Genomic DNA, 14277 nt, shown 5'->3' with positions numbered 1-14277 from the left:
GCCATCTGTTTGTCAAGGCAGAAAAAGAAAGTTCAGCAGGCATCTTTGCTTATTCTGGCTAGAGCTGACCTCTACTCTTATAATCATTAAGCTTATACGAGCTCTGCTCACTACTGGACCCTTAACTAAAAAACAATGTGACCTTGGGCAAGACCAGGCCTTTACATTTCAAGGAATCTCACCTGAATCATCATCATCATCATCATCATCATCATCTCTTTCAGGTCTCATCCCAGGAAGAGAGGAGGAAGGCAAGCTTTTGCATGGCATGGAACTTGTTACTGTGAGGTCGCGAATTAACGCAATAGTTGTAGGGAGGTAGAAAAAGCAGCTCTGAAGTACAGCCACTTGGAAGGTGGGCTGATAGGTGTTAGTTCTTTTTTTAAATAAAAAAATCTCTCCCCCCCCCATCAATTGGGGGGGGTAAGCTGTCAGTTGCAATAAAGGAGAATGTGTGTGTATATGTATATATGTGTAAATGTATACATGTATATGTGTGTGTATGTATGTCAAGGTTGAAAATTGGTGGTCTCTGAGCTTGGCTGTCATTTTACAGGCATTTCAGTAACTTTTTCCGCTGCATTCAATGCCTAGAAAGATTACAGGGTGTAGTAGTGAAACATCTACAAAATAAAAGCCAAGCTCAGAGACATCACAAACAAACAAAACTGCCAGGTTTTTACACAGCTATTCACTAGCAGGAATGAAAGACTAGGCCCAATAGCCTTGGAGTCACAAGGAGAGATGTGGAACAAAGAGAGAAGGAGGGGGCTTGGGAGAAACAATGGCTTGAGGAAAAAGGGCCCTCTGGGAGGCAAAAGCTGTCAAATTTCTTTGCAAGCCTCCTGATCCCAGTCACATCTATATTCTTCTCCTCTCCCACACATCCCAAAGATACCCGCCAAAATCCCAACCCCCCTTTTCTAGGACATCTCCACCACCTTCAAGAGCCTCATATGATGGATAGCAGTGGAGGGTGAAAATTGTCTCCCATCCTTTATCCAAGGAGAGAAAAGGTGGGCACTTAAGTTCATGCTTGCTTGACCAATAATGCTGCAAAAAAAAATAATAATCCTTCTGCCACCCTGAGATAGGGGAGCCACCTTTGCTCACCTGTCAGCTTGCCTGCATTATTTTAGGAGGCTTGACAGGTAGATACATAGACACCTTTGTGGGTAAACTGTTACCTAAAATACCCCCGGTGTCTATATATGGTGTCTGTTGCATGCATTTCTCCTAAAAGTCCTCCCCCACTAAAAGAAGCTATCATGCGCCCCCCTCCTTTAACACATAAACCATCCTTTAGGCAACACCCCTGCTGCAAAGCCAGCTGACAACACACAAAGAAGGGACTCACTGCTGCAGCTGCTGTGGCGGTTGCCTGAATATGCAGATGGTCTCTGATCAAAATGCGCCACATTAGGGATGATGATGATGATCACCCTTTAAAATAATAATAATAATAAATCAAAAGGAAAAGGCGAGCCATCCGGCCAACCGAGCCAGAAAGCGCGCCGGAGCAAAGCCCACCACCCTGTTTGGCTCGCACCCCATTTCCCTCCCCCCCCCCAGGCTCCCAGACTTTTAGTAAAGGCATCCCCTATTTTGCAACCGGCGCTCCCCAGCTCGGCAACCCACCATAGCGGAACATCCAAGGATGGCAGGAACGGTCCGTCCATCGAAGCTGCAGCTGCTGCGTGCAAAGACGACGTTGGAAAAAAAGGGTGGAAGACGGGATGGGGGGTGTGTGGGGGGGAAGGCAGGCGACAACCAGGATGGCGAGGCTTGAGAAAACGGGGCCGACGAGGCGACCTATGGCGCATCCGAGAACGCGTGCCGGTGCCGCTGCCGCCGTCGCCGCTCTGCTCAAGGTCTCCCTCCCTGCCAAGCAGCGGCAGCAGCAGCAGCAGCCATCGCCGGACGCGTCACGTGGCGCCGCTTGTTGCTGGAATGATGGCCATAGCCATAGCAACCACGCACCGGGATGGCGGAGGAGGAAGCGCTGCCTGGGCGCGGGAGGCTGTAGGCGGGTGGCGGCCTCAGCTTTTCTCTTTGCGCAAAGAAGAGAGGCAGAGGCCGCCCCGACCGCGGTCCTCCCGCGTTCTGCTCGGTTGCCATTCGAGAGGCTGGCGGGATATTAAAACCAAGTAAAGGTTCAGCTCTCGGCTCGAGCCGCGGCTTTTCCCGCGTTAAGTCCCTTCCCGTTCAGGTTCTCTTCCCGCCCCCCGCTTGCTGGAAAGTGGATGAATTGGTGTGGCTCAGTAGGTCAAGCGCAATGAAGTTCCCGTGCTGTTGGGCTGGGATTCACGTTTTCCAGCTAAGCGGCGCAGGCCTCGCTTTAGACGAGAGAGCTGGGCTGGGGGGACTCGGAAATCCGTCGCCTTCTATCTAGGCCGCGCCCGTTTGTGGTTTAGGCATTGCTAAAATGGTGGGTTGGAGCCTGAAGAACAGCCAGAGTCCTCACGTACATTAATGAGATCCAAAAAAACCCCTTTTTTCCTTCCAAACGGGATGACCTTGGTAACTGGGATAATTAAATTCCCTATAAAACAGGAAGCAGAGATATAGATGGTGGACAGGCAAACAGAACAAGGCTTTCCAATTGGCAAACAAAATGCTCATTTATAGTTATTTTAACTGCAGGGATCCTTATCTGTAATAAAGATGTAAACGCACACCTTCAGGATTGAGGTCACTATTCACTATCCAACCCCACCCCCAAGGTCCAGTTGTTAAGACTTCACACAATAGAAATCTTACAAGACCGAAGTTGACTCCTTCCATAATGGAAGATTATTAGTATTTTTTCCCCTATTGAAGATGTGAGAGAGGCATGGACCAGAGCAGCTTATTCAGGGCTGGGTAGCAACTCCTAGGATGGAGCAAGATTCAAATAGCTGATGGGGTGGGGAATTATGCTCCATCTTATCACACCATTTCTCATGCTTACAATAAACATTCAAGAACTAAAAAGAAGGGCTATAATTTTATCCCAAAGAATTTAGGCATGCCTACCTCTAAACAAATTCAGGTAGTGTGTTCGTAAATCTCCATGGAAGAATAATTTTGCAAAGATCCCAGGGCAACAAATACTTATTAAAATAAGCATCTTGTTGATAATCTGCTTGATATGAGTTAATGAAAAGAAAGTCTGCTTTGTTGACATTGCTATACCAGGTGATGCTTGGATTGAGGGAAAACAGTTGGAAAGAAATTATAAAATATTGGGGCTCGCAGTTTGAAGTTAGATTGAATACCTGTGGAAAAAGAAATCCGTTCTTATACCAATCATGATTGGAGCCCTCAGAACAATACCTAAAACTCCCTCGATATAAAGATATATTGAATTTATCAGACTTGAACACCCCAATTTTTTACCAAAAGCCACCCTGCTTGAAACTGCAGAGATTCTTAGGTGCTACCCTAATAATTCTAGGTCCTTGATTGAGACTTGAATTATTAAGTTTTCAACAGTCTTAACTGTGATTCTAACCACAAATTATCCACACATAATAATAGCTATCCAACTTAGGAATCTTTTGCATCTCAAAAGATCAGTGAATTGAAATGATCTTAATCCTTTTAGACACAAGAGAGTGTCTTGACACTCAACTGTAGAAATAATACTACCGGTAGTTGACAGGTAAGGATTGGAAATTCTTTTTGTATGCAGTCTGGGTTAATGATAAAACTCACATCTGGCTCCTGATCAGTTTCTATAGGAATGGTGAAACTTGGATAATTAAGCAATTAAAGAGCATGAATCCTGCCAAATTGCTGTCATCTTTATAAATCAAGCCAGCTAGGAACAAGATCTCCCGCTAGTGAAGGGGGCAAACCAGACAAGACATAATGTCTACAGTTTTGTTTCAAAGTAACCCTGGTTCATCTGGCCAAAATCATAACATTCTTGTCTGATTCCCCCCCCCCCCAAGCTTGGATAATTTTTTTCCCCTGAAAGTTCAGAAATGTTATAAGTAAAAATAATTGACATAATAATTTCAATTCAAAAAGCTGTGAAGGGCCAAGGAAAGTCTTTTATTCTTTCAAACACAAGAGTTCATCCTTCTCCCCTGCTAGGTTAGCAGAATACAACAGCACAGCTGGGCACTTCATACAGACAACTTTTGGTTCAATAATTTATTTTTAGCCATACAATAGTAAACCAGAAATACACATTGTATACAATTACAAAACACTGAAAGAGGCTGGAAGGAAGAGAACCCCACAGAATAAATGTATCTCCATGGCACAGCCTTTAGTGTGCTGGCAGCTGAAATGACATCAGTCCTAGCACACCACTAATGGGCAGAAGGGGAAAACATGAAAAGTAGCCTCAGTGTTTCAGGCCCAGACCAGCAAACTGAGTAGCACTGTACCCCGAACCATAGCCAGGTAGGTAATGCTGGACCTTGATTTTGCTGAACTGTAATTCCCAGCATTCCTCATAAATGCTCATAGAGGGGCTGGAGTTATTGGGAATTATAATTCAGTTTGGAATATGACCGCTTCCCCATGCTGCTAAGACAGCTACTAGAGAATGCGAGATCTCTTAACCAAGCCAACAATAAATGAGTAATGGTTTTTTAATTTATCCAGTTCCTTGTCTGTCTGCATTCTTCGTTGCACTAGAGGAAATATCATTTAATTTATCCAGTTCCTTGTCTGCATTCCTTGCTTTGCTAAATGAAATATATATATATATATATATTTAATGCTTCTGCTAGTTTATAGCAGTTTCCTCTTTCACTTAAGAGGCCTTTTGACCAACCACTGAGACAGGTCATTTTCTCAAAATACACTGGTTTGCCAATTTGATATATAGAAGAAACACATTGAGCCATTATGCACAGGCAGACAGATGCTGCTTCTCATAGCATCCTGAAGCTGGGCGTGATAAATGAGGCTTGGTCCGATTCCCACTTCAAAATGGAGGTGTTTATGATTGGATAGGGAGGCAGGGGCTCTCTATATGTTGCTGAACTCTCAACAATCCCTACTCTTATTGGTCATGGTATTGCTGCTGCTGGCAGTTCACCAACATCTGAAGCTTGCTTTAATTTTAACGTTAAAGCTTTACGACCTAAATGGCAAGGACTTTCATCCTTAGCATTTCTCAGCAGCTTTCAAATTTAATATTATACTGTGGTAAATCATGGGTAGCCTAGATATACCTTAGGCCCTTTCGTGGGTTACGCCCACTCAATCTGGGTTGTGTGGCCAATAGACACCCCTGTATACATTACCCCAAAGATTAGAGTTATTGTGTCCTTCTCCCAATCTCCCTCTGACAAGGGAGACACAGAAAAGCTCTGCAGTATGTAGAACAGGGGTTCAGATGATAGTGCTATTATTATATTATTCAGGAATTTATTATTCCAAATTTATTTAGCAGGTACAGATCTTGCTTCAACTCTTATTCTCAACTAGAAAAGGGAAGGAAAAAGGATGCAAGACAGCAATGAGCCTAAAAGAATTTTTCTCATTAACAGCAAAATATGGGGCACAAAGTTTCAAGAACCTGCAATTGTACATGGAAAAGAGCTTAAGGGGTACTGGATTCAGTGCTGGGCCCTTTTCTTTAGGACTAGATCAAAGCAAAACTATTCATAAGAATGCGACACAGGGCAGTCTTCCATTAAAGGTTGTGTAATATAGAGGGATGGTAGAAAAGGTATACAACTGGCACATGGCTTTGAAACAGGTGGTACAATGGGATATCCTAGGATACAATATTTGATTGTGTAAATGAGGAAGATTCCCTTCAACCCCCTTCTTCCAAGGCACGACTAACTTCGTATTGCATATTATTCTATTTCAACATTGTCCTGCTCTAAATGATGTAACACTGATACTGTTTTAACGGAAAGGAAGAAGTCAGTGTTTAGATAAAAAACCAGCCACTCCTCTGCCTCTGGCATGAAAGGAAAAGCAGCTTCCCAAAGCATTCACACCCAGTTTCTTTGGTACTCTGGAACATTTCTCACCTCAGCAGAAGATCAGAGTTAAGGCACTTGGTTCAGCAGCCGTCGCTCAGTTGCGAGAGTGGGACTCATCTGAAGTCAGCCCAATTCTCCTGCTGATCCCAGAATAGCAGGACGAAAACTATCCTACTTATGGAGAATCAGGGAGCAGGGCGAGTGACAACAACACAGGTGCTGAAAAGGTTTTGATTCGGGTCAACAAGACCTGGTGGTAAACTGTTAAGCAAATATATTGGTGACAAAGTCCAGAAAGCGCTTGGCGTATTGTTCTGGATGCACTGTGGAGATCTCTGCACCAGCCTGTAGGGGAAGAAAAAGTGTCAACAGCCACCACAAATCAGCCCCCTTAATTCTTAATCACTATAGTGAAAGCAGTATGGCACGGGCCATGAATACTGGAGACACTGGGGATATAAGGTGGCACCCCGAGTCCCCAAACGACTACTTCCATCAGAGCCAACCAGTAGTAGTGGTTAAGGTGCAGGTCTAGAACCTTGGAGGTCATGGGTTCTAACCCTCCCTTAGGCATGAAAACCAGCTGGGTAACTCTGGGCCAGACACACTCCCTCAGCCCAACCTAGACTTGTTATTGTGGGGAAAACGGGAAGAAGGAGCATTCGGTATGAACCCTGCCTTGAGTTGTACAAAATAAAGGTCAGATATATATCTAAAGCTAAAGTGTACCGATCAGCTGCTATTAACATGCGTGTTCTCCACTGCAACTAGATCTAACCCAGTGGAACATCCCTCTTGCTTCTACTCTTGACTACATTATATCTGCTCCTTGCCATCTTCCCCTCAAGGAAAGTCCTTATCCTTAGAAAAGATAAAAGCCATTGCCCCAATGGTACAATAAAAATAACTCTCCTATGAATCACCCACAGCGAATAAAAAAAAATCTATTGGGGGTAGTGCGGGTCTTCTTGTCACTGACACACTTTCTCCACCTCCCTTCCTTCCTTGCTTCTAGACTAGGGGTAGGCAACCTCGGCTCTTTTAAGACTCATGGACTTCAACTCCCAGAATTCCTGAGTCAGCTCAGGAATTCTGGGAGTTGAAGTCCACGAGTCGTAAAAGAGCCGAGGTTGCCTACCCCTGGTCTAGACTGTAGCTACAAAACTCGCACCGGTTATATTCTTCAGGACAAAACCACCCTTTAAGAAGCTAGATGAAAAACAAAAAGTTATCTCCGATAACTCGAGAAACAAAACCTCAAGTTCAACCTGTCCCCACACCCCATGGGGTAGTCATCATGCACTGCCAATGGCTAGACTGGTTGGGCTCATGATTTCTTCTCTGTTGCTGTCTCATATTAAGAAGAGATTGTAAGTTCCTGCTTTTCGCAAGCGCAGAGCAAGACCCTGGAACAGCTCCTGTCTCTAGGAAAGGCCATAGTTATGCCTTCTATATCACACGGCGATGGTGCAGTATAACCAGCTTGAGATGGACAGCTTTGGGCCATTCAGGAGGAGAAAGTAATGGCGAAGCAAGAAAAAAGTAGCTATTGGGATCAGGAAACAAAAGGCAGAAATAATGGTCGTGGGAAGGGAAGACAAGAGGCTGGGTGCTGGCCAGCGAATCAGGATCATGGCTCCCTTTTAGCATTATTTGATCACCCTAACACACAGGGTGGCAAGCCAAACTCACCCCATGCTTGACTGTCTTAGCTGCATGGGCAGCCTTCTTCCTGGCATCGTACTGAGTGAGGATGTCGATGAGGCCCATGAAGTAAACCTCTTTTTGGGGGCTATCTGGAAAAGTAGGAGAATACAGTGAAGGATATATCTGATGCCATATTTTGCTTGCATCCCCCTTCCATGCAAATATCTGCAGGCAAACCCAAAAGATCATCAACAACAACAACGACAACAAACAAGCACAGAAAATATATAAGCGAAAAGAGTGGTCGTACAGAATTGAGGCAGGAAGAAGAGTAATTCATTTGAGCAATCGCTTTCTTTAGCCTCACAGGCTGGTCTAAGACCTTAATAAAGTTTATGTATGCTCCTTCATATTCACTTCTGTGCAGCCTGCCTTGCAAATTCAAGCCTGTAGCTATATGCAGAAAAAATATTAAAGAAAATTCTGGCTATTAAACTTATCTTCTTTCTCAGAAGCTGATATCCAGATCAGATTGACATGTAACCTTCCATAAATAAAGAGGTTACAAAAGTTGGTGCCCTGAACAAAGACCATCCTGGTACAAATAGCTAAATACAGGTGGTAGTCCTCAACGACCACAATTGAGCCCCAAATTTATGTTGCTTAGCAAGATAGTTTTTAAGTGAATTTCCCCTTATTTTACAACTTTTCTTGTCGCAGTTGTTACGTGAATCACTACAGTTGTTAAGCTAGTAACTCGGTTGTTAAGTGAATCTGGCTTCCCTATTAACTTGGCTTGTCGGACGGTCACAAAAGGTGATCAGAGGACCCCAGGACTCTGCAACCATCATAAGGAGCCACTTATCAAGTGGCTGAATTTTGATCACGTGACCACAGGGTTGCTGCAACAGTCGTGTGAAAAACAAGTCATAAGTCACCATTTTTAAGTGAATGGTCGTAAGTTGAGGGCTACCTGTAAAACTAGCCACAGAGACTGAGAAAATTGAGAGGACCTGATGTTGCAGCTAGAATCTGTTACTATGATATCTTTGATATCATAGTAACAGAATGTAGGGCCTTTCTCAATCTAGTACCGTTTGGAAACTCTGGAGTATACCGTATATACTTGAGTATAAGCCGACTCGAGTATAAGCCGAGACCCCCAATTTCACCCCCAAAAACTGGAAAAAGTTGGTGACTTGAGTATAAGCCGATCCGCCGTTCTGCAAGCCTCCGCCGCCGGCTGCTTCGTTCCGCAGCGGAAAGAAGCAGGCAGGCTGCTTCGTTCCGCAGTGGAAAGAAGCAGCCTGCTTCGTTCAGGCTGCTTCGTTCCACAGCGGAAAGACGCAGGCAGGCTGCTTCGTTCCGCAGCGGAAAGAAGCAGGCAGGCTGCTTCGTTCCGCAGCGGAAAGAAGCAGGCAGGCTGCTTCTTTCCGCTGCGGAAAGAAGGCTGCTTCTTTCCGCAGCGGAAAGAAGCAGCCTGCTTCGTTCAGGCTGCTTCGTTCCGCAGCGGAAAGAAGCAGGCAGGCTGCTTCTTTCCGCAGTGGAAAGAAGCAGCCTGCTTCGTTCAGGCTGCTTCGTTCCGCAGCGGAAAGAAGCAGGCAGGCTGCTTCGTTCCGCAGCGGAAAGAAGCAGGCAGGCTGCTTCGTTCCGCAGCGGAAAGAAGCAGGCAGGCTGCTTCTTTCCGCTGCGGAAAGAAGGCTGCTTCTTTCCGCAGCGGAAAGAAGCAGCCTGCTTCGTTCAGGCTGCTTCGTTCCGCAGCGGAAAGAAGCAGGCAGGCTGCTTCTTTCCGCTGCGGAAAGAAGGCTGCTTCTTTCCGCAGTGGAAAGAAGCAGCCTGCTTCGTTCAGGCTGCTTCGTTCCGCAGCGGAAAGAAGCAGGCAGGCTGCTTCGTTCCGCAGCGGAAAGAAGCAGGCAGGCTGCTTCTTTCCGCTGCGGAAAGAAGGCTGCTTCTTTCCGCAGTGGAAAGAAGCAGCCTGCTTCGTTCAGGCTGCTTTGTTCCGCAGCGGAAAGAAGCAGGCAGGCAAGGCACGGAGATCCGGAGACCTGCCGACGTTTGGGGAGGTTTGGGGAGGAGATCCGGAGACCTGCTGACGTTTGGGGAGGTTTGGGCACCTCCCCAAACTTCCCCAAACGTCGGCAGGTCTCCGGATCTCCGTGCCTTGCCTGCCTGCTTCTTTCCGCTGCGGAAAGAAGCAGGCAGGCAGGTCACGGAGATCCGGAGACCTGCTGACGTTTGGGGAGGTTTGGGCACCTCCCCAAACCTCCCCAAACGTCGGCAGGTCTCCGGATCTCCGTGACCTGCCTGCCTGCTTCTTTCCGCAGCGGAAAGAAGCAGGCAGGCAAGGCACGGAGATCCGGAGACCTGCCGACGTTTGGGGAGGTTTGGGGAGGTGCGCGCGCACCTCCCCAAACCTCCCCAAACTTCGGCAGGTCTCCGGACGGCGGCTGCTTGGGAGAGGTGCGCGCAATCCCGGAAGCACCAAAGCCTCGGCCGCGCACAAGTCCTCGGTAAGTTTTTTTTGTTGACTGGAGTATAAGCCGAAGTGGAATTTTTCAGCCCAAAAAGTGGGCTGAAAAATTCGGCTTATACTCAAGTATATACGGTAACTCTCGCAAATGCCCATTCAGCATCACCTTTGACAGACCAGCTGAGAATTACAGGAGCTGTGGTACAATTTACCTGGAGGGTGCCAGCGTGAGAAAGAGTAGTCTAGTATTTTGGAATAACAAAGGGAACTCCTTCACAAAACCCTGCTTAAACTAGACTGGCATTTCAGTTTTAATCAGATGTAACTCAAGTTATCTTTTGTGTATACCTTTCAAGATTGTAAGCTAGGAGGAGATTCCATTGCTTGAAATTTACTGTACGTACTGAGTATATTAGGTATTTAGCTAAGGCTTAAAAAAAATTTAGCCCCAAATCTTGCTAGTTAATTACTCCTAGGCAAGTTGGATGAATGATTTGATTCAATATAAGGCTGTTTCTGATATTCCTGGCTGGCTGTAATCACACATGACAAATAAAGAACTGACTTTTGCACTCTGGAGTGTTCTCCGGAATTGATTAAAGGCAAAAATTTCTTGATATACTAAGAATCACAAATGCTACTAAATATCATGATGCAGGTTTTGCTGTACAAAATGCTGCGATAAACAAATTAAAAGGCCCGAAGGCCCTTTTATATCCATTTAAACACCCATTTAATAACATTTTCGTCTTATCCCAACTTACTTTCAGCACTCTTAGTGGCATAGACGTCAATATAAGGGTCAAAGTCACCAGGTTCCAGCGGTTTGTGGGAATTCAGGTAACTGCCAATGCCCTCAGGATACATTCCATAGGAGCCCACAGATACCGTTCCCCCTGGTTCACCCTCTCCATCTTCCTCTTCCTCTTTTATGTCTTCCTCTTCTTCTTGCTCAGCTCGCTGTACATCATGGATACCCAACAGAAGGCTGTAGTCCATAATCTTTAGCTGCACTAGGAACTGAAGAAATAAACACACTAGTGAGATGGCTGGGAGATGTACACATTTGTCTCATTATTCAGTCCAAGTGAAACAGTTTATTCCATATTTCATTATAAATTGCAAAGATGTTTATCCCTTCAGGCTCTTTTGCATTTGCACAAGCTTTTCTGTCTGTGTCCTTTCCATTATATTTCATTTGAGGACGGTCAGAATGCTTAAGATCCCGTGATCCCTTAATGGGGAAAGTGGAAAGGTCATTTCAATAAACTCTTGACTGCTCCCTCAGTGGCTAAAACAGTTTCCCTGGCCAAAACATATATCGCCAACCTGGCAGGAAATACTGCTTTGACGTATAGCAAGCTGCAGTTTCAGAAGGAAAGCTACTATTCACCCTGGAGGGGACTGTATTCTAAAGAATCAGATATTTAGCCTATGGGGAATTGTAGAGCTGAATGCCCTGACTGATACATACTACCTTTTATTAGCTTAAACTGAGGTACAGTACCATCTTTGACTTAACGTCTTTGCAATAGTTATTCCTTCTCCCATATTTTTCCATTCAAGGACTTAAAAGTCATTATCAGAGATGCTTTCCTTGACTCTTCAGGACAATAGGCAACCAAACAGAAAAGATATACATTTATACATGTATACATTTTTCTAACGTAATTGTTATTACTGTTGTTCTTAATATGTATATACAAGCACTCAGGGGGCTTTGCTGATGGCAGGCTCAAAAATAATACACATATTATACTTCAATAATTCTTGCTTTAATTGCACGCCCCTTCTGGCTCTGTGAGATCAAAAAGAGTGATTGAAATACCACAGAGAACTTCCCAGGTTCAAAAAGTTATCTATAACCTTCAGCTGTATGTGCTTTCCAACAAGCCCACATTAAAACCACGCTTCTACCGTTGGAGGCGTCAGTCACAACAGTGATTCTACTACTATTTGAGTCAGTTCAGTTTAGCTCAAATGAAGCCTGAAATAGCATGTTTCAACATAGCTTCAAAATAAAACATAAACTTTAAAAGTAGGCTTTCTCCAAACTAGGGCCATCCAAATAAAGCTGGTTTACTCACGCTGGCTGGGAGTAACAGAAGATTTCATTCATTTTCAGAGCATGTTTTGGGTGCTCCGTGAAAGTCACCATTCAATTGCTCATTCACTGAATGGCTATAGGGAAGGGGCAATGTATGGTCACTAATGCCCAACTTGCCAACTGGTTACCATTACTTGTTTACTATCCACCTGGGGTTTATTTTTTTCTTAGACAGGTGGCCAAATTTACAAATACTGTACTTCTGCTACACAGACATCCCATATTTATTCTCTAACAATAATTCCCCAGGAATCTATGAGGAACTCAAGGTTATTCGGGGAAATAAAAAAATGTGCAGCATTGATTGTTTTTGCCACATTAGTTTCCTTTAAAAAAATGTTTAGATTTAAATAAGGAGGGTTTTTTTAAAAGTAGAATGATCTGTAAGGGAGATATCCATGGGCAACTAACCTCAAGGAGATCATACAAAATTAAGAATCTAAAATGGACCCAAAACATCTGGGCTGATGGTAATATTATTATTAGCTTGCCTAAGGCTTCCCTGCAAACTTTGTAGGCAACTAGGCATCCGAATTTCATCCAAACCCAGTTTGTTATTTCAGCATTTCAAAGATTAGAGCCAAGACTTTAACTCTCAAGTATCGTAAAAATCCTTTCTTCAATCTATGACAACTCAAATTAGTTTCCTATTCTGGATTGCCATGATCCTCAGCAATACTAGGCCATAATGTGGATCAGTGCAATCTACCTTGCACACCTAACACCCTTGCAATTTGTATACCAACATTTGTCACACAACAAGTCCAGCACTGTAATTCATGTAGTCAGGGCTTTTTTTCTCATAGAACGCTCAGAACGGAGTTCCGGCACCTTTTTTTGGATGGAACCTTGTAGAGTAGGCAAGGTGGCTTGTATGACGTGTGAGTTCCGGCACCTTTTTCTTTTACAAAAAAAGCACTGCATGTAATGAACTGCAGTTAAAACATACCCGATTCTTTGTGTACAAAAAGCAGTTCAATAATATACCACAATTATTTTCCTTGCTCTGGCCTTTATTACATTTTGAAATAACCTGGTAACAAACAAACCAGTTTGCTTAGACCCCCCAAACTCCAAATTCACCAGGAGGTAATATGATTATTAAGCTAGTATCTTAACTGATAAATACACCTTAAACCACTATGTTGTGTCATGTTAAAAGTTAAACACTCAAGCTATTGTGTATGTATAGATTCATCCAGCCATTGTGACAGAAAAATCAGAATTTACCCTACTTTTACCCTGAATTCAAACAAGCCTTTAAAGGGAGTCCAGTTTTAATCTGAAGATGGCATGTGCTGGGGGGGGGGGAAACTCCCCCTTTGGCAACCTGTCCCCATGATTAATTGATTTGGCTGTTCAAACCAGTGGGCCAACTTTCCAAATGGAATACATCCAGCTTAATTCTCAGACTTGAGCCCTTTTATATAACTAGAAGGATTAATCTTTTTTTAAACAAGCCTTTTCTTTCCCATTCTGTGGAATCAGAAAAAAAACCCCTAGCCCAACCCCTCTCAAGAGTATTGGCACAATGCAGTCACAAAGGTCATGCAAAGACAACACAATGGCAATGAAAAGAATTTAAAGAACTATCTGAAACTCAGAAATTGGATACGTATTAGGTCACCCTGGCTTCAGGAACCAGAGACTGTTTTTTTGGTGAACATTTGCTTCCATTACTGAAAGATGTAAAAGAGTCTTCTAAGAGAAACGAAAGCAGAGAAGATTCTTCCATAAACAAATATTTGAGATTTATCGAGTGTTTTCATTTGATCAAAGCATCTGTGTGATTCCATACAATTACTATTAAATTATAATTCAATAATGCTAGCATGAATTAGTTTACTCTTGATACCATATGACAGATATGAGACTAAGACTAAAAAAAATCTCGAATAATCTCGGGAAAGGCACCACTTCAAAACCTGGAATTTTTAACTAGAAACTTCTGAGATCAGAGTGCATGTTTTCAACCAGGATATTAAGCAGTCATAGGGAAAAAGAATGATGAGAGTGGAAAAGACGTTTAAACCCATTGAATCCAAACCAACCCTGTGCAAAAGTGCAGGAATTTAAATTAAAGCAACCCCAACAAATGAAAGCTAGTATGGTTT

The 14277-nt window shown here is 43.9% G+C and overlaps 2 protein-coding genes across 3 annotated transcripts in view; both read right to left on the bottom strand.

Moving 5' to 3' along the window:
* The window catches only part of ARHGEF25 (Rho guanine nucleotide exchange factor 25), a gene marked incomplete at its 5' end in the record, with an annotated part of 308962 nt that overhangs the window by 131716 nt on the left and 162969 nt on the right, over positions 1-14277 (bottom strand). The gene's annotated exons all lie outside the window — the stretch shown is intronic.
* Positions 4018-14277, bottom strand: part of PIP4K2C (phosphatidylinositol-5-phosphate 4-kinase type 2 gamma) — a 39469-nt gene continuing 29209 nt past the window's right edge. For both annotated transcript variants that reach the window (XM_083356696.1, XM_083356697.1), the window contains exons 8-10: positions 10821-11076; positions 7632-7735; positions 4018-6284 (exon numbers count right to left, since the gene is read on the bottom strand). In XM_083356696.1, coding sequence (XP_083212822.1) covers positions 6204-6284; positions 7632-7735; positions 10821-11076 — 441 coding nt within the window. In that variant the 3' untranslated portion in view covers positions 4018-6203. The remainder of the gene's footprint in view (positions 6285-7631; positions 7736-10820; positions 11077-14277) is intronic.

Source organism: Vipera ursinii, assembly GCF_947247035.1.
Source record: "Vipera ursinii genome assembly, chromosome: 2".
Lineage (NCBI taxonomy): Eukaryota > Metazoa > Chordata > Lepidosauria > Squamata > Viperidae > Vipera > Vipera ursinii.
Note: the sequence above shows the minus strand (reverse complement) of the source record. Positions and strands in the feature narration are given on the sequence as shown.